Source organism: Lynx rufus, unplaced genomic scaffold, assembly GCF_022079265.1.
Source record: "Lynx rufus isolate CCGP_SWC_20201006 ecotype Redwood Valley unplaced genomic scaffold, mLynRuf1.p SCAF_7, whole genome shotgun sequence".
Lineage (NCBI taxonomy): Eukaryota > Metazoa > Chordata > Mammalia > Carnivora > Felidae > Lynx > Lynx rufus.
Window position 1 is genome coordinate 51,706,587 of NW_025814889.1, and position 21,031 is coordinate 51,727,617.

A 21,031-nucleotide genomic window follows, 5' to 3' on the forward strand; every position below is an offset into this window, starting at 1 on the left:
AAAAATGAGGGAAGAGTTAAAGATGAAACTCTGGTTTCTGGTCTGAGCAACTGAGTTGATGGTCAAGTCATTTTCCATCAAAGAGAACACTGGAATAGGAGCAGGTTTTTGGATGACTATGATCCAAGTTTTAGACTTTCTTTTGGAGGTTAAGAAAAATTTCCAAGTGAAAATATTGAGAAGGTAGTAATAAAAATAGTCAAGGCTGGAGCCATTGACATAGAAATGGCACTTTAAACCACAGGAAGTATGAAATAACTTAGAAGGAGAGAATAATTGAGAAGTAAAGAAGCTCTGACAAGGGTCAGGTGCAAAGTGAGTAACAGGCAAAGGAGTCTTTGAGAAAGAATAAACACAGAAGGATTCAGAGAGTGTAGTATCAGAGAGAGTCCAAGTAAGAAAGCAAGAAACTTTTAAATGAGAAGCATGGTGAATGGAATCAAATATTGTAGAGAGATAAATTAAAATAGAAAGTGACCAATGTCAACTGAATTTACTGACATGAAGTTTTTGGTGAATTTAATGAAAAGTCACTTTGGAGAAGCTGAAAGAAGTTTGCAATTGTTTAAAGAGTTTTGGGAAGGGGAAGAAAGAGTCTAGCCAACCCACAAGATAATTGGTTATGGAAAGAAGAAAAAAGTTAAAACTATGTCTAGGAATGGAGCAATTGCTCATCAAAGAGACTGTTTAGCTAATAAGAGACTTTAACATGCTAGCATGCTTGTAGATGATTGAATACAGAGGGAGATAATGATTCTATGATGACCGGATCTTCAGTAGGTAAAGGAATTCAAAGGGATTCCCCTTGACTTTTGATTGATTCATGAAATTCCTGTCATAATTCCTGTCATAATTCATGTGGACTTATTTTTTGCTTATAGGAGTTTCACAAATCTAAAGTCAATAGTCCCCCAACAGACTTTAATGTTGTGAAACCTAATGGAGTTTTAGATTATTCATGAATCATTTCATTTACTAAGGAGAAGCTTCAAAACAATTGTTTATATTTATTCATCATATTCCTTTCTTGCAGGTTCTTTTATTTCTCATTAATCGAAGAATTTTTTTTCTTTTATGCTTTTTCTAGGAAAATTCCTATCATCTTTCATATCACCAAGTCAATATCTGGAGCAGAATCAATCCTCTCAGTTACATAAAATTAAAAATGGCATATTGTTGGAAAACAGATCTAAATACCAGTGAATCACATGAAGAGCAGCATGAGCACCAAGAATTTCACTCTGTAAATCAGTCCTTTTTCCCTAGCCACGTCAGTCTGGGTTTTGATCAGCTAGTAGATGAGATCAGGATTAAAATTCCATTCTATCAGAGTGAAATTGAAGAAAACACTGTTTGTGTACCCCATGCACCAAACTGGGACTCAACAAGGCATTCATTACATGAAACACACCAAATACCCTTGAATGAATTAACTTCTCAGACCTCAGAACTCTCCTGTCACCAAGTTGGGAAAACACCAGTAATTGGTTTTAGGCGCTCTGTGCTACCAAATCCTGAAAATATGAACAAACAAAGCTCTTGTGGAAACCCCATAGGAAAATATCATGGTGGTGATGATTACAGAATAAATATTTCAGCTCCATCATCCACTAGTCTGGATAAAATTAATTCACAGAGAGAATCAGAAAATGAAAATCATAACTACCACATAGGATTTGAAAGTAGCATCCCTTCTACATATCCATCCTTCTCAACTAACTTCATGCCAAAAGAAGAGAATAAAAGAAGTAGAAATATGAACATTGTGAAACATTCTCTGATGCTTTCTGAAGGTTCTTTTCCACCCAGGACCTGGGTAAGTACACAGCCAGAGAATACAGAGGTATGTATGTATCACATATGTTGGCCTAAAAAAAAAAAAAAAAGAATCTGAAAGAATCATTCAATAATGTACTGGATTAATTTGGTAATGAGGGTCATTCACCTTAATAGGAAAACGTATTGATATTATTTGTAAAAAAAATAATTTATTATTCACAAATTCTGTGTTCCTAAATTAATGACTTTTTCTGAAGAAAAAATTAAAACGGTACATCATTTTAAAGTTCCAATTTCATCAAAACTAAATAAAGTGTTACAGTCCTTACATTTTATTTGATAAAAAATATAACTGGAAATTTTGATGAAAGTAATTTTGATTCTTACTGTATTATTATGCATACATAAAAAACATACATCTCATTTGATATTTTTCAGTCATACTGTCATAAATTAAAACTTTATATCATTATGGTAGGAAAAATGTCCTTTTACCCAGAGACTCCTAAATTATGCTGTTGGCAGGCAACATCTATTGGGATCATTCCAAGAGTAGGAAATTAAGCAATAATTGTGCACTTCATCCTAATGGTTTCATCAGTAGTTCTCCAATCAATTTAGTTACCACAGAGTTTCTTGTATAATATTTGAATATTTCTCTGCTTACACTAAGTCTAGACACAAGCGAAACTGGAAGTAAACAGTAAAAAAAAAAAATGAAACATTATTGCAGCTATAATTTACAGGGTGAAGCAAAAGGACTCCTCATTTATTCAACAACCATCATATTCTTAAAATATACATGATATACTAGGCATAATGAATGCAAAGAAATGACATGACACTTGAATTCAGAAATAGCATATTGCTCAAATTAACTTGCCAACAAATAATGGCAACAGAGTAAAATAACAGATAGAATGAGTTCACAGGAGAGGAAATACCTAATTCTGAGGCACTTGAGAGGAGGTAGCAACTCAACTGATCTGAATTAAAAGTCAGTGAATTTGGGGTGCCTGAGTGGCTCAGTATGTTAAGCAGCCAACTTTGGCTCAGGTCATGATCTCATGGCTCATGAGTTCGAGCCCTGCATCGAGCTCTGTGCTGACCGCTCAGAGCCTGGAACCTGTTTCAGATTCTGTCTCCCTCTCTTTCTGCCCCTCCCCTGCTCAAACTCTGCCTCTCTCTCTTAAAAATAAATAAACATTAAAAAAAAATTTTAAGTCAATGAATTTTAGGGACATCTATTTATGATCAAGGCAAAATATAACTTAGAATATAACTTCTCCTGATTTCAGATACTGAACAAAAGGCTGTATTGGACACCGTCCTTGAGGTCAACTGTACCAAAGTTTATCATTTTGATAAACACCGCAGTGTTGCATCATCCTCTCTTCCTCGTGGGGGCACTTTCTTGCTTGCAGAGCAGGCTAGTAAAGCCCAGTCTGAGCAGCAATATCGCTAAGTTTGAGCAGGCACAGCCTGCAGTTCCAGGCGGAGAGCCAGCAGAGGTATGCAATGGGCGGGAGTCAGAAACCTGTATGAGATTTACTGTAGGTTTTTGGACAAGTGGTTGTGTTTAGCACACACAAGTACAAGTTATGTAGTATAAGTTCTAATTCTAACCTAGCAAGAGAAGGCACTGAGCTGAGTAGTAGTTCAGGCATTCAATTGAGATTACACAAAGCTATCTCTTTTTGTTTGTTTTGTTTTATGTTTATTTCTTTATTTTTAAGAGTGAGAGAGCATGAGCAGAGGAGGGGCAGAGAGAGAGGGAGACACAGAATCCAAAGCAGGCTCTAGGCTCTGAGCTGTCAGCATACAGCCCGACACTGGGCTCGAACTCATGAAAAATGAGATCGTGACCTGAGCCAAAGTCGCACGCTCAACCAACTGAGCCACCCAGGCACCCCATACCCAAAGCTATCACTTAAGAGTGTTAAACATATACTCTAGAGTGAATGCTGCACCTGCCAAAATAGATATGGCCTAACAAAAAATAGAATAAAGACTAAAGAGACCAAAAAGATCTTAACTGTCTTCCAGGGAAAAACTGTATACTTTGTAAAAAAGACAACACAATTTATAGTGTGTCATCTATAATGCTGAACATATAATAATAGATACACAGATATGTAAAGAAGCAGAGAATTTTGACCCACAATCAAGAAAATAACCCAGTCAATTCAAAGAGATCCTGACATAGTTCAGATGTTGAAATTAACAGAGACTTTAAGGTGGTTATCACTGTTGAAGTAGATAAAGTAAAAGATGGACATTATGAGTAGACCAATGAAGAATCTCAAGAGGAAGCTAGAAACTACAAAAAAAAATAAAGACTATGCATTTTCTAGTACTGAAAACACAGTATCTGAAATGGAAAAATCACTAGGTGTACTTAAAAACATATAGAAGATAACAGAGAGGAAGATAGTAAACTTGAAAGAAAAATAAGACAAATTATCCAAACTAAAGAAGAGAAAATAAAACGATTATATAAAAATGAGCAAGGACTCAAACTTATGTGACAAGGAAGCTGATAATATGGACAATTTTGGAATGCTAGTGGAGAGGAGAGGAAAAATAGGAAAACCAACTTAAAGAAATAATGGTCTGACCATTTCCCAAATTTGGCATAAAATGTCAAATTATAGATCTAAGAAGCTGAACAAGTCCCAGACAGAGTAAATACAAAGGCAATCACATGTAGACAAATCATGCTCAAATACCTGAGAAAAAAAGGTAAAGGAAAATCCTAAAAGAGAGCAGAGAGGGAAAACATTTCACATAGCAGAACAATAATCTTAATTAAAGCAAATTTCTATCAGAAACAATGGAAGCAAGACAACAATGGAATGACATTTTAAAATTATTTTTTAAGTTTATTTATTTATTTTGGGAAAAGAGAGAGAGAGAGAAAGCAAGAGCGAGCACATGCCTGCAAGTGGAAGAGGGGCAGAGAGAGACAGGGAGAAAGAGAATCCCAAGCAGGCTTTGCACTGTTAGCACAGAGCCCAATGCGGGCCTCATCTCAGGAACCGTGAGATCATGACCTGAGCCGAAATCAAGAGTCTGATGCTTAATCAGCTGAGCCACTCAGGTACCCCAACAATGGAATGACATTTTAAAGGATATATATCCATATTTATACACACACAAAATATATATACATATATATGTATGTATGTATATCTATACTTTTGTATCAATTGAGTATATACTTCAAAACATAAAATAAAATAAAGATATCATATAAACAAATGTTGAGAGAAATTAGCCAGCTAACATGCACACAAAAATACTAAAGTGCTTTGAGTACAAGGAAAATGACACCAGATGGAATCTAAAAATGAAAAAAGAGCAGTAAAAATGGTAAATATATTAGTAAATAGGAAAAACTACTTTTAAATTTTGATAGCTGTTTAAAGCAAACAACAGCATTTACCTGAGAGTTATTTTATATAGAGAGATGAAAAATACATGACAACAATAGCATAAAGGGTGGAAGGGGTAAACATTATTAGCTATTATGAATTCTTACATTCATTTTAACTGCATTGGTACAGTATTAATTCTAAGTACACCATGATATGTTAAGGATGCATATAGTCATTTCTAAGTATAGCTATTAAATAAAAATAATACTGAGAAGAAAAACTAAAAATCCAAGAGAATTAAATAAGAAAACAAAATCAAATAAACCAAAAAGGAAGGGAAGTAAAAATAGAAAAATAAATTATAAACAAATAGAAACAAAATGAATATGGCAGTCTTAAATCCAATAATATCCATAAATATACTCAATAAATGGACTACATATTCTAAGTAAAAGAGAAAAATTGACAAACTAGATAAAAGAAATGTAACTACTACTACAACAGATGAACTTAAGAAAGGCACAAATAAGTTGAAAATAAATGAAACAGAAGATGTAGCCTTTGATCAGCAAACAAAAAGCTCTATTTTATTATTATTATTAATTAATACCAGAAAAAGTACAGTTCAAGGCAGAGCATTATTAGAGAAAGAAAAGGATCATTTCTTAATGACAACAAGGTTCATCAGGAAAATACAACAAATGTAATGTATTACAACAAAATACAACAAATGTAAATGTTATGTACCTAATAATAGCTTCAATATATACAAACAAAAATGACTCCATTTAAAGTTAATCATGTACCCACCTTCTGACTGAGTCACTTATGGATTTTTTCATAAGAAATAAAACACAGGTCCTTAAACATACTTGTATGTAAAAATTAATAGTTTTCCTTATAAAAACTATGAACACCCCAAATGTCCATTGACAGGAAGACAGATAAACAAATTATGAAACTGTGAAATATTCATCAACAGAATAGTACTAATTGGCAATAAAAAATGAACAACTGATGTGTGACAACATAGAAAAATTTAAAAATATATATCATTTAAGTGAAAGAAACCAGAAAGGAGCACACACACTTAATCTATGATGTTAGAAATCTGAATAATCTGAATAGTAGTTACCAAATAAATGTAGTTTGATAGAAGGAGATGTGGGGGAACTTTCTAAAGTGATGGAAATGTTCTATATTTTTATTGTGCTGTTGATAGCACAGTTGTATACACTCCTCAAAACTTATATTACGTAAGATTCATGCATTTTTCTGTATGCATTACCTCACCTAAAAAATCCACATAAATAAATAAATAAATAAATAAATAAATAAATAAATAAATAAATAAATACAGAATGAATTGAAGGGATGTAGGATGGGATAACCCAAAATGTGCCACTTGGGCATAAAGTTTATTTCAAGTTGAAAGTAATAAATACACAGCAGATGCAGGAAAAACTTTGCTTCCCTCATAACTGCCTGAATTTACATTGGAAAGAAGAGAATTATTAACAGAGACTCCCCTTTACCCCAAGGAATTTATCTAGAAAATAAAGCAACCTTTGTTTTCAAACACATCTTTTCATCTTCTTGTGAATGGCTTTCCTCCCCTTTGTGTTCGCAGACTCCTACCAGTCTCTTTAGCTCAAATAAGCTTCAAGTTGCCTCATTGTCTTTGGAATCTCTTGTGTGGATTCCCCATACATACATATATATACCTGTTAAATTTGATTTTCTCCTGTTAATCTGTCTCACGTCAATCTGATTCTAAATCCAGCTAGAAGGACCATAGGACGGGAAGTTATTCCTTCCGGACAGAATCTTTTTTTTTTTTTTTAAGTTTATTTATTTATTTTGAGAGAAACAGAGACAGTACAAGTGCGGGAGGGGCAGAGAGAGAGGGAAAGAATCTCAAGCAGGCTCCAGGCTGTCAGCACAGAGCCTGATGTGGGGCTTGAACCCACAAATATGCCAGCTCCTGACCTGTGCCAAAACCAAGAGTCAAACACTGAGACAACCCAGGTGCCCTTCGGACAGACTCTTTAAAACAAAATTAAAAATGTAGAATTGTATTAATGATTTCTCCACATCAAACCATATTAATTAGACAGTTTTTATTTTAAGCTGACAGGTTGTTCTATTCAGCTGGTTGAAGTACCTCAAGGCAGTAATAAGAGTCTGGCCTCCTTCTGCGACAAAGTAAAAAAGTGAGTCTTGCTATTTCATGAAACTTGGAAATTTCTGTGCCGGCATAAATTTGTCTATTTTATAACAGCACTGAACTGATTAATTTTGAATACAAAATGTTAAAGTTTTATATATTTTAACAGTGAAAAATATAAATTCATGACAAATTAGTTCATTGATTCACTTCTAGTATTGTTTTTGTTGTTTTTAGTCAAATCATTTTATTTTCTTGATAATTCAGTTAAAGTTAAATGTTTAATAATTTCAGACCTGCCCTTGCTATTTGTTGACAGTTTAGTTTGCAGTGAATTAATTTCTTATTTAATGGCATAACTGACTGACTTCTCTGGCTCTGTCCCAAATTAGCATAGATTTATTCTTCCTACCTGGAATATACTATTTAGAATGATGAGACTGCCCTCCTTTTAATAACTCAATCTTACCTTGAATGAATTTCCAGAATAATGAACAAATGCATGGGTGTTTGTCCATTGAAAAACGAATTTGTTCATTAGAGGATATTACAAAAACATCACTGGTCCCCTTTTTACTTATTTAAAATGAACTTATAATATAAAGCTAGCTTCTGTTTTTTAAGACCAATTTCTTATTAGCAGTTAAAATTTATATAACCCCATCTCTTCTGCTGCTAGGGTTCCCAAAAGCTTTGAAAAATTCATGCATTTTCCTTCTCTTAATTTTTATCTATTTATAGCTACTATAAAAATAATAAATATACATATAAATAAACTTTAACTTATTTATCAGCTATAGCAGCTTCCTGCTAAATGATCATTTGGGACTAAAGACTGGAATCATTTATTTAATAATTAATTTAAAGGCTATTTGAATGACTAATAAGAAGTCCATGCATGAGAGAGATTCAAAAGTGGAACAAACAAACAGAAAAGCAAGGTCTCTGTCCTAAAAAGCTTGTAACCCTGCTGGAAGAACTGAAAGGCATACAGACAAAAAAACTAAACTAAACTAAACTAAACTAAACTAAACTAAACCTAGCAGCTCAAATCCATGAAAATATTTAATAATTAATGTCTCACTCTTGCTCACAGAAAAATAAAATAAAATGACTCTTTGGATTGCTAAATTAGCACCTTTAAAGATATCAATATTGATTCTTTTAGGAATAAACTACTCACTGTCACAAACTGACAAGCATTGCCAGGAACTTGACATTTTATATCTAAGATATGATCATTTCTACCCATTAAGCATGAGCAATAGCTCATCTTAATATCACAAAATATCACTCAGTATAAATCCATTGACAAAACACTTATTACTAGTCCTTCCCATCACTTCCTTTTTTAACATAATGTAATATTCTCAGATGAAGTCTTCTTGTGGATGTAATAGTGACACAAAATACTTTATTTGATGGTTTGTCACTAGCTCATGGTGCATTTTCTGAGTTCCTAAATGTAATTTTTCTCAATGGTTCCTTTCAAAGTAACCATGAAACTAAAACAGATGACCAAATAATAATAAACTTTAGTGTAGTAAAAGGAAGAGATAGGTTATATTTACACATACTTATCTTGGTTTTCAATAATCCTTTTTGATGTATGCTCATATATAAAATGATTAAATTTATAAATGCCTAATTATTTTTTACACATACTATTCATCCAACAACAACATATTGAAGATCTACTATGTACTAGGCACTGTCCAACCCCTCTTAATTCAAAAGAAGACCAAATTGAGTTTGAAAGCCAGGTTTTTTAAGAGGGTCATAATAGAATGGATTTATGTATCCAGTTTAGTCTGTTTTTATTTAATATTTAAACATACCTAAAATGTTTGTAATATTCCTGTTATATACCCTTTAAAGAGAGTCTCTAACTTGTTGGATCTGGTTTCTTTTTTTGACATGCTTTTAAGCCACATCTTTCAAGCAATGTGTCATGTTTTTGTAAAAAATACAATAAAATGGCATAGCATATGCAAAGTTCTGGCCACAGTAGATGCTCAGCAAAGTTTTAGGAGAGAATAGGTCATAAATTTGCATTTTAAATTTATTTCCTGAAAAACAGGAGAAGCTTAAATCATGTATGCGTGGAATAGTATCCTATCATATGGTGAATACTAAATCATGAAATTCCTCCACCAGAAGTTGGAGTCTAGATATTTATCCTCAGGTATAAGAGAGGAGAGACGCCCAAATATTTATCCTGAACAATGGGTTTTCAAACTGTAGCTATGGAGCAGCAGCAGTAATGGCTTACTTGGAAAACTGTTAGTAGGGGAAGTGAAGATTCCTCCACAGATCTATTGAATCAGCAAATATGAGGATGGGACTCAGAAATAGGTGATTCTGGCACATACCAGCCCATGCACTTTTTCATTTATCAGGCCCCTCAAGAAGGGGCTGTTTCTGTGGAATTTAACAGCATAGAAATTAAGCTATCTCAGTGAGCATGGCACTACTTTAATGCTGCACAAAGAGAATGAATGCTAAGGATGTAATTCCTATTGATACATTACATCGAATGTATGACATACATTCTACACACAGAACGTATAACGTTCTCTTCAGGAATAGCACTACAAAATTTAGATGTCTGAACAATTAACAAAAAACATAATTTCATATTCATTATCAAAGGCATTTTAAATATCTAAGTTGCAAATAATCTTATGTTATATTCTACATGTGGGTAATAACATGAATCAAAAGGGATTCAGCTATAATAATATATGATAGTTATGACACATCACATGGGTATATGCTTACATTCTACGAAACTCTTTCACATGCGTTTTCACTTGTAATCCTTGCCATAAACCTTTGAAGTAGATATAAATATTCTTAATTGTACAATCAAAGGAACTGATCAAATAACTTGCCTCTGACAATAAAATTACTAAAGGGAAGAGTCAGCATTCAAACTCAAGGCTTCTGGCTCCAAGGATAAACTATTTTGCAATTCTCTGACTCACTGGAGCAAGAAGGAATTGTTCAGTTTGTGCAAATGTATTTTGGGCTAAATTACTTATGTAAAATCCAGAGATTTGTGTAAAAACCAAAAATTTTGAGCCAAGAATGGTATTTACCAATGGAACACAAACAAGATAATTTATTTACCAAAATCCTTAAATCAAAATGAGTGACTTCCAGCTTGAGAAAGTTAGCAAAAACCAAGGGGAGGTGTTCAGCTTCAAAATTAATGTCAATGAAGGAAGTCTTCATGATTCAGAGTCAGTTTTCATGCCTGATAAATGCCAATATATTCTTAATTGCTTCAAATGAGATGCTCCTGGGGAAATCTAAAGAACAGTCTTTTATGGTTGTCTTGGTATAATTGTAATCTTTACCAATCTGGCCTAGTTAATAGCACTGTACCACCAATCACGTGCTGATTGTTTCCATATTTTAAATCTAAAGCAAACTGAACATGAAGTTTCTTACAATCTCTCCTAAGTATTTTTTCCCATATATTTTTCAGGATAAGAGAAACATATCATGCAGCTGACATTAATTCGAATTCAGGGAAGATCTGGAGCACTACTGCAGCATTTCCATGTCAGCTTTTTTCTAACACTAAGTTTAATATAAATATTTGTATTGATAACTCAACACAACGACTTCATTTTAAGCCATACGGTAAGCGACCTTGCAAAATAAATATAAAAATCTACACAAAGCTAATAGGCTGCACAGCCTTGAGTCCACAGACTGAAAGCATTAAAAGAAGCATTATTAAATGCTAGTATTTTGCCCTAAACTGGAGTTAAGAGGAAAATAGCTGGAAACCTTTTGTGAACATTTGTTGAGCTATTGTTTTTAAGAACTCTCTTCATATAGCTCACCCCAGAACACTTTACTTTCCTACTATATAATACCCAATGGCAAGTATAACAAATTTTTGGCATATTAAAAACAAAACTAAATTTCAAAAAGATTATAGATAAAGTGTATGAATGAAATGAATGAATATATATATGAAAATGGCAATACTAACCATTAGAAACAACTATGTCATTCGAATGTAAATAATAGGCATTGATACATAGTCTTTATTCTCACTGTAGGAAGTATAGGAGCCTTATGAATAATGAGCAGATCCATTCATCAGTCTCTGGGGATGAATCCTGGAACCTGGATTCTGCATCTTATCAAACTCATCAGATGATTCTTTTTTTTTTTCTAGAGTTTTAGAATCTCTTTAAAATTGTTTAATAATTTTAATATATATATTAAATATATGCATTATGTATAATATATATTATATTGTGTATAATATATGTTATAGATCTAATATAGATTATATATATATATATATATATATATATATATATTAGAGAAAGAAAGGGGGAGAGAGCATGAGCTGGGGAGAGATAAAGAGGGAGGGAGAACAAGAAATCTCAAGCAGCCTCCACACTCAAAACAGAGCCCAACGTGGGGCTTGATTCCATGACTCTGGTATAATGACCTGAGCCGAAAACAAGAGTCTGACTCTCAACCAACTTAGCCATCCAGGCGCCCCAAAGTTTAATATTTCACTGTTATAGTCAACTATTTTGCAAAACAATAATAGTTCTTTAAACATTAGTTTCTACTAATGAGTTTCTACATATGAGCTATTTTTTCTTGGCAAATAATAACAAATATTTTCTTTTATTGATTGTTATTAATATTATTATTACTTGGGTTTTTTTTTTCTTACTCTGGTCAAGATTCTGAGTTAGTACAGATGGCTACAAACAGCAATGTTATGTTGGAATATTTAGTTAGGACCATCTGGTCTGAAACTAACAAAAACCAACTTCTGCTTCCTTACAAAGAAAAAAAATTCTTAAAGAATATAGGGATTTCTTACAGAATTTAAGAGTAAGAATTCAGCAGATTCAGGAACGTACTAAAGGCACAGATGAACAAGCAGTCCAAAATTCCTGTATGCATCTCACCTCATCTCTTCTATATAATTGCTTCTCATGTTTCCCTTGTTTACTGCTGACTCATTTCTCTTGCTTTTCCAGAACATATGGAAAGCCAAGTTCTCAAGCTTAAATGCTATTTGGCCAGTTACCTACAGAAAATTTAATCTCTCTATTAGATCCAATTCCAAATTTCTAAAAAGCAAGATTCTGATTGCCCAGCCAAAATCAGTGGTGTTGAACCCTGAGTCAATCACAATCTGTATCATCTTGGCATCAGTTGCTGGAGAAGAGGGGAGTAATTGTAAACTAGGGAGACCACTTCTCTTCTTCTAATTTACAGTATTTAATTTCTAACATTTCTTTCTCTCTCTCTCTCTGCATGTTCTTTTGTTGAATTTGGCCAGTTGGAGGCCATTTCTGGCTTTTATGAGAAGTTTCAGGAAAGTGATTAGGTCATTGTGTTTAGTGTTAGAGATGTATAGTAGTAAACAGGATGTCTGCGCTGTCAAGGATATTTACAAGGGGGAGGAAGAGGAGGAGGAGGAAGGGGTGAAGTACAGGAGAAAAAGAGGGAAGAAGCAGAGAAGGAAAGGACACCTTCATGAAAACATACAGAGCGTGTGCCACTGTTGGGAGGAAAATTTTTCCCCTATCTACTTATATTTGAAGGGGATGAGGGTGGTGGCTGTGACAGAACTGACAATAGATTAATAGGAGAAAAGGCAAGGTTATTTACATATGCATGGAGGGGTTACTCAATAATGAGTAACCTGCTGAATACCCAGAGGTAAAGGTTTATATACCAATTTAATGTAAAAGCGTGTATATGTGTGTGTGTGTTGAGGTGTGTCAGAGCTTCACTAAGAAAGTAGGAACCATCTAGTGGATGGGCAATCTGTCTCCTTCCTGGAATTTATAGGAAATTCCCTCAGGAGGAAGTTAGTGGAAGCTGTATTTTAGGGAGTCTCTGCTTTAGTCAGATAATAAAAGTTCAGATAAGATTTCAAATACCTTCACTATGAAATCATCTTTATGCTAAAACTGTGATCCTTTCACCACTTTATGTTAAGTGTTTTACTAGTAAATACAGATGTGCTCTAAAGAACAAAATAGTGTATCTGAAGAGTATATCAAGAATGACTTCAATAAAAGATGTTGTTGCTAGAAATTTAGAGAATAATGAAATCTAGATAAATAAAGAGGACAAGATGGATGAGGATAAGGCATTTTCATCCAAAAAGAATACTGTTTCCCCAAGAGTGAAGAAATAGAATCCTTCTAGAGAAGTAGGTGTTTTAAGCAAAGAATTCTGTCTGTGTTCCACAATCTTCAGCCATCATTTCAATGAAGATGATTCCTGTGTCCTTATTTACAAGTACAAAGTTTCTCTAGAGTGTCTTTACTTTCAACTACATTTTAGATTTAGATGATGCATGGTCAGAACTGTATTAGGAGGCCATTTATGACATGCAAAGTGTTGGAAGTAGAAACCAGTTTGCAAAGATTAAAGAGTGATTTACAACTGTTTGTAAAAGTTATCTACTAAGAAGTTTGGCAATATTGGGAAGGTTAAAAAAATACTGTCTTAATGTAATGAAATGTGTAAGGGGAGATTTTATTTTAAGAAAAAACAAAAATTTTAAGAAAAAACAAAATCATCTTTACCATGGAGAATATTGAATATATAAAAGAAAGGGTAGGGGTGCCTGGGTGGTGTAGTTGGTTAAGCATATGACTTTGGTTCAAGTCATGAGCTGTTCACAAGTTTGAGCCCCATATCAGGCTCTGGACTGACAGCTCAGATCCTGGAGCCTGCTTCAGATTCTGTGTCTCCCTCTCTCTGCCCCTCCCCCACTTTCTCTCTCTCTCTCTCTCTCTCTCTCTCTCTCTCTCTCTTAAAAATAAATAAACATTAATTTCTTTAAATAAAAAATAGGGGATTTAACTGATGGAAATAGAACCTAGGGTAGGAAAAATCTGAGATTAAGAAGTAGGATATAGTAAAAAAGTCAAAATACTTATATCTCACAAGATGTGTAAAGAGGTAGAGAATGATGTGTAAAAGACTACATTTAATGCACAGGTAGTTAATTAAAGAATCTCAAATGGGCATTAGCCTCTTCTATATGGTAGGCAATATAGTCAACAGATTGAGAAGGGCTGCATAAAGTGGAAGAGTACAAGAAATTGGGGAAAGTATTATATTAGCTGCCAAACTGAAGGTACAAGTATAAAATCTACTTAAAAGAGGTCATAGTACTTGTTCACTTACAATATGAATGAGAAATTTAATCATAGACACTTAATGGTTGACTTCAAGGAGAAAGATGATAATTTCAGGTTTAAATATGCCTAATTTGAAGTAATAATGAAACATTCAAAGAGTAACATGAAACAGATAGTAGGAGATAATTAAGCTGAAGCACAGGGGAGAAGTAATAGTAGAAATTGGATTATGGAGTCTACCATGCAGAGTGGAAAGATGTAGTGAAATAATGATTTCATGCACGCCCCCTATGGCACAGGGGATGCAGCCTGGAAATGGGAGAGTCAAGTTAATTAAAATGAACTGGTATCCCCGGAGATATTTTCCTGCCATTATATACTGGCAATTTTCTCCCCTCCTTGTCAATGCTCTTACAGTCATGATTTTGCTGTGGCCATATTTTCTTCTAGCTGCAATCATACTATTTCAGTCATTATTCCCAAGCAACAGTGTGTTTAAGATAACTCTCTCCCATGTCAAAGCATTTCCACAACCCTTAATTCCATGATTATCTTTACCATTTGTTTCTCTAGCCATTTCTTAGAAAATACCTTGATCTATCATACAACCCACATTTTTAGGGGTGGCTGGGTGGCTCAGTCAGTTAAGCATCTGATTTCAGCTCAGGTCATGATCTTGTGGTTGTCAGACTGAGCCCCATGTTGGGCTCCGCACTGAGAAGGAGCCTGCTTGGGATTCTCTCTCTCTCCCTCTCTCTCTGCTCCTCCCTCTCTCTCTCTCTCACTCAAAATAAATAAACAAGCTTTAAAAAATGTAAAAACCCACACTTTTAAATCCAGTATTATTCTCCCCGCCGCCCCCCCCCCCGCCACCTTTTTTTGTGGCAGGTTCGGCAATATCAATTGCACTACATTTTGTTGGCCAGTTTGTGTCAAAAACATTTTTTCCAAACAGAAGGGTATGGCAGAAAAAGAAGACACAGCAAAGTAAACAGATAATGGCAAACTAAATACAACTCAGATGAATACAACTGAGTGTTTGCAATATGCTGTTCAAATTCTGATTAATGGTCATCAGTACAGTCCGTTTTTACTTTCTTCATTGATTGCGACCATGAATTCACATTCAAAGCATGGAGATATATATATATATATATATATATATATATATATATATACATATACAATTTTCAACTATTTTCATTTATGATAGTAAATGAACCCTGCACTATTTCATAGACAACCATTACTGTAAACTCAGTGCGGTGCTGGTCACTACTAAGTAGCATATGTATATAAGAGCTTACTGGGGAGATTACAGAATGTAAAGCCAAAGGATTTGTATTCAACAGTATGCTTACACTTTGAGCTCCAGAGAAAGTGTAGAAAAAAAGCACATGCTCATTAAAGTCATCACAATGCTGTCCAAGATGGAAACTTTGGTGATTCCTACATGGGGAAGGAAAAACAATAAACTTTGGAGACTTAGAATCATCAAGAGCACAAGCTTTGGAATCTGACAGATTTAGGTTGGACTCTTCGCTTGCCACTCTCACTCACTATACAATGTCCTTGGCATTTCCCAAGTCTCTGTGATCACTCAGGGTAGAACACTTTTTCCGCAGAGCCACAGCATATTCAGGTTTTAATATGAGGAATACAATACCAGGCTCCATCAGTAATGTGAAAACAGATTGATCAAAGAAAATGCAAACAGTATTTTCAAAAGTACCTCCAAATTTGATGAGACTAATAAATGAGATGCCTCTCATTTTAATTCCTCTTGATGGAGCTAGACAGTTATAGTTCATAATGTGTATATCTTTTTTGTGCTCAAAACCTTTTCCCCAGCCAATATATGATAAGCTCTTCATAACTTTTTATTATTCACCTTTGTTTTTAGCTAATTATCTTGTCAAAGACCTAATTGCAGAGGTTCTACATTTTTCTACAAATGACGAATTATTCCCCAAAGATCATCTTCTAAGTATATGTGGCTATGAAGAATTTTTACAGAAGTAAGTATCTTATTAAGGTAAATTTTGATCATTGTTATAACCTATATTAAGACACACTTCATTTTTTTTTCTTTTAAACATACTTTGGACAAACACTATAGTCTTAGAACCAGCATAATTGAATCAATTTTGCCCTTTTTAATATGAATTCAAAATTTTAAGACTCATATCAACAGGTGCATTCTTGGTTTTATTTTGTTATCTTGTGTATTTATGGCAAAATGTATTTAAATGACCTGTGACCAGGCTGACATTCTCAGGACATGGAACTTTCAGTTTTGAAACGAAGAAAATTCTGGGCAACACAAATTACTGCAATAAAGCTTATTAAGGCTAATCACGGGGCGCTGGGTGGCTCAGTCAGTTAAGCGGTTAAGTCTCCAACTTTGGTTCAGGTTATGATCTGGCCATTCACAAGTTCAAGCCCTTCTTCGGGCTCTGTGCTAACCATTCAGAGCCTGGAGCTTGCGGATTCTGTCTTCCTCTCTTTCTGCCCCTCCCCCGCTCACGATCTGTCTCCCTCTCCCTCAAAGAAAAATAAATATCAAAAAAAAAAATTAAAATGTAGCTTGATACACCTGACAGACACACACACAAGAATTAAAAAGACTGGGGCGCCTGGGTGGCTCAGTCGGTTGAGTGTCCGACTTTGGCTCAGGTCATGATCTCGTGGTCTGTGAGTTCAAGCCCCATGTCAGGCTCTGTGCTGACAGCTCAGAGCCTGGAGCCTGTTTCAGATTCTGTGTCTCCCTCTCTCTGCCCCTCCCCTGCTCATGCTCTGTCTCTCTCTCTATGTCAAAAATAAATAAGCATTTTAAAAAAAAGAATTAAAAAGACTTCACAATTTTAAAAAAAATTCTTTTAATATTTATTTATATTTGTGAGAAAGAGCATGAGCAGGGGAGGGGCAGAGAGAGAGAGGGAGACACAGAATCCAAAGCAGGATCCAGTTGTCAGCAGAGCTAGATGCGGGGCTCAAATTCATGAATGGCAAGATCATGACCTGAAGCGAAGTTGGAGGCTTAACCGCTTAACCAATAGCCACCCAGGCACCCCTGGTCACAATTTTTGAAAACAATAAATTATAATGTAATAACTAAGTTTTGGTTTACAATTGTATTAGTATGCTGATTAAATATTGATTTTTAAAAATCACAGAGGATTTGAGTGTAAGCATTACAACATTTTCATAAAAGAGTAACTTTCTTCATTTCTTTAGTCAGGAAGCTCTCAAAGCAATTAGAAAAGTCTGTTCTCATGTAGGTCAACTGCAAATACTTATTTGATAGAAAATTCACTTTCTCTTATTTGTATCACAATTATGCCTATTCTGAAATTCCTTAAAGACCAACCTTGAAAATATAATACAGCTTTAAAGGAGATATTTCTCTGCTGTTATTGCACAGATATTCTAAATAGTAAAGTAAACTGAAGTAGTCGATAAAGTGGTTTGTCACATTTTTTCCTGGTGTTTCCATAAGTGTCTAAAGATTGACAAGTCTCATGAAAGTGTGTTTCTTTTTAGATACCCATTGTTACTGTAATTACTATTCTACCATAATGTAGAATAATGTCAAATGTGTTTGAAAATAACTTGTCAGTAATTTGGTGAATTTAGCAATATTATCAGGAAATCCAGTCTTTCACTGTGCAATGTTAACTGTGACTGTTTAAGACATTATCTACCTTTCTGTATTCCATTTATAACAAAATAATAATAAATATTTATATGTCATAGATATTTCATTGCATTAACTCACAGATATCCCCCTTCTCCCTTATGTATTTGCACCTACCCATTTATATACCCAATGACTGGGCTGCTACCTTCTTCCAATATATGGTTTTGACACTGTATACAAAGAGCAAGGAGAAATACTTGAGAAATGTAATCTTATACTTAATACTCATTAAAATTCAACTTCTGAATGTTTAGCCTCCAAATGTACATCTGGTCTTCGGCTAATGTCAAACATTAGATGCAAAGAATACGAAACATTATCAAGGGGTGCCTGGGTGGCTCAGTCGGTTAAGCATCCAACTCTTGATTTCGGCTCAGGTCATGATCTCTCGGTTCGTGGGCCTGAGCCCTGCGTCAGTTTCTGCGCTGACAGGGCCGAGCCCACTTGGTATTCTCTCCCTCTCTTTCTGTCCCTCCTGTGCGTGAGCACATGCATGCTCTCTCTCTCTCTCTCTCTCAAAAATAAATTAACATGAAAAAAATTTTTTAAAAAATTATCAAAATTTTATATTGAGTATTATCAGTAGGAAATAACATCCCACAAGTAAAAGTATTGAAGAGACAGAAATTTGGAAAAGTATAATGTGAATAAATTTATAATGACTTTGGCTTAATTACTGTTTCAAATGTGTAAGTTATCTATAATTAGCTCAACTGTGACTGCTAAAAATGTATGTAACATTTTTCTTTTTCTTGTTAATATAAATATACAGATTTCCTAAATGTTTTATAGTCATTTATTTCTATCAAATATTTCATTTAATTGGACTTTTATTAAGATAGTAATAAATACATAAATAAATAAATAAATAAATAAATAAATCAGGGATTTATTTACTATTTAAGATTAACATACTACCTCTTTGTTATGATTTTTTAAAATAAGCATAATATTCATTACTATTCTTTATAACATTTAAATCAGTAAGATTTTTTTGTTTATTCCTATTAAATTTGTCAAAAAAACGTGCCCTTAAACACTTGGATATCTTTTCATGTTTTTCTACAGAAGGAACACAGGTAACACAAAATAAAGTTAATGATACAATAGGTAATAATTTAGGCTCTAACAGTTATAGTACTACACTTCATCTGGAGTATTTGACTAGCTTTGATTGATAAAAATAATAATAGCCATTTATCAAGTGCATGTTATTTGGTTACCTCATATTGAGTAGACTTCTAAGTCTTATGACATTATCAGTGCAATAGATACTGCTTAACCCCTAGTTTATAGATGGGAAGTCTGAGGTTTTGTTGAACTAGGAAGCTGGTAGAATGAAGCCTGAATTCAAACCCAGGTTTGGCTGCTTGCCCTGGGTCTGAACTATAAAACAATAGTGCAAAAGCTCTTGAAGAATATACAAGAAATAGCAAATAGGTTCTTCATGCTACAGCACATGGTAGAAAATATATGCAGTTTTGTGGGTGTCTGCAAGAAGTTTTGTGGGTGTCTGGGGTACAGAGATTGTATTAGTCTACTTCAATTCCTATTGAGAACTACACACATACAAGACGAAGATGGGTTATATACAACCTTTGCCCTCTCCCTTGCCTAAAAATTGATAAAGCCCTGTAATCAGTTCTTACAATGCCCTATCATGAAGGCATTATTAGCATTATTATATACCAACTGCTTGTAGATCACAGAAAGATATTAATGGGAAGAATATGGAAACAGTGCAAAGAAAAATCAATGATAAACTTCTATTTGGAGAATAAATACTGAAGAAGAAATCAGTACCATGTGATAAAATGTTAATAGCTTTTGAATATAAAAAAATACACTTAAATTTTGTTTTAAAAAAATAATTATCAAGAAAAAAACAGGCTAAAAATGTGAATAGCATGAATATAAATTCAATGGACAAGAAATTATTCAGGGGCACCTGAGCCACTGGGTGGCTCAGTCAGTTAAGTGTTGGGCTGTTGGTTTCAGCTCAGGTCATGATCTCCCCATTTGTGAGACTGAGCCTCGAGTGGGGCTCTGCACTGACAGCGTGGATCCTGCTTGGGATTTTCTCTCACCCTCTCTCTCTGCTCATTCCCTGGTCCTGCTCTCTCTCACTCTCACTCTCTCTCTCAAAATAAATAAACATTAAAAAAGAAATTATTTAGAGTTTGATCTAAGAACAAACATCCAATTAAGACAATGAAATACCATTTTTGCCCATCAAATTCTTAAAATATGATGAAATTCATTTGGAAATGGACAATATGTAAACAGATGCTAGAAATACACATTGATATAGCACTTGCTGAAGAGAATTTTGTCAAAAATGTGTTAAAAGTCTGTAGAAACATGTTTTAAACTGATGGATCATCTGTTTCAGCAATTCTGCCTCTATGAATACCTCTAAGTAACAATTATAATTATACAAAATGACCTAGTTATAAAGCATATTTACCATAACATAATTTCTAATATTAGCAACAATGACAATGAAAACTGGAAAAAAAATGAAATCTCCAATAGTACTCCAAAATAGTGGTAAAACAGGTCATGAGCATAATTTTATTATAATATGGCACAGAATTTATAAATCAATAAAAAATATAGCATCATATGAAATAAAAACATGTATAATACCTTTAAAAGGTGAAAGGTATCTTTTCAAATAACATTTAAATATATTAATTTTTGTTACAAGTAAATTTCTATTTGGAAAAGAAGAAATCTTATACACTAAAATGTTAAAGTAGTTACTTACACCTTGAAAAAGGACTACAATACAAATGATATTTACTCATTTCTTTTTTAATTTACAAAACATCTATGATAAACCTGCCTTTTT

General features: G+C 33.9%; 1 protein-coding gene across 2 annotated transcripts in view; it reads left to right on the plus strand.

The window, feature by feature from the left end:
* Positions 1–1,165: 1,165 nt before the first annotated feature.
* The window catches only part of PIK3C2G (phosphatidylinositol-4-phosphate 3-kinase catalytic subunit type 2 gamma), a 337,991-nt gene continuing 318,125 nt past the window's right edge, over positions 1,166–21,031 (plus strand). For both annotated transcript variants that reach the window (XM_047066883.1, XM_047066884.1), the window contains exons 1-4: positions 1,166–1,843; positions 7,287–7,369; positions 10,817–10,974; positions 16,381–16,495. In XM_047066883.1, the coding sequence (XP_046922839.1) occupies positions 1,166–1,843; positions 7,287–7,369; positions 10,817–10,974; positions 16,381–16,495 (1,034 nt within the window). The remainder of the gene's footprint in view (positions 1,844–7,286; positions 7,370–10,816; positions 10,975–16,380; positions 16,496–21,031) is intronic.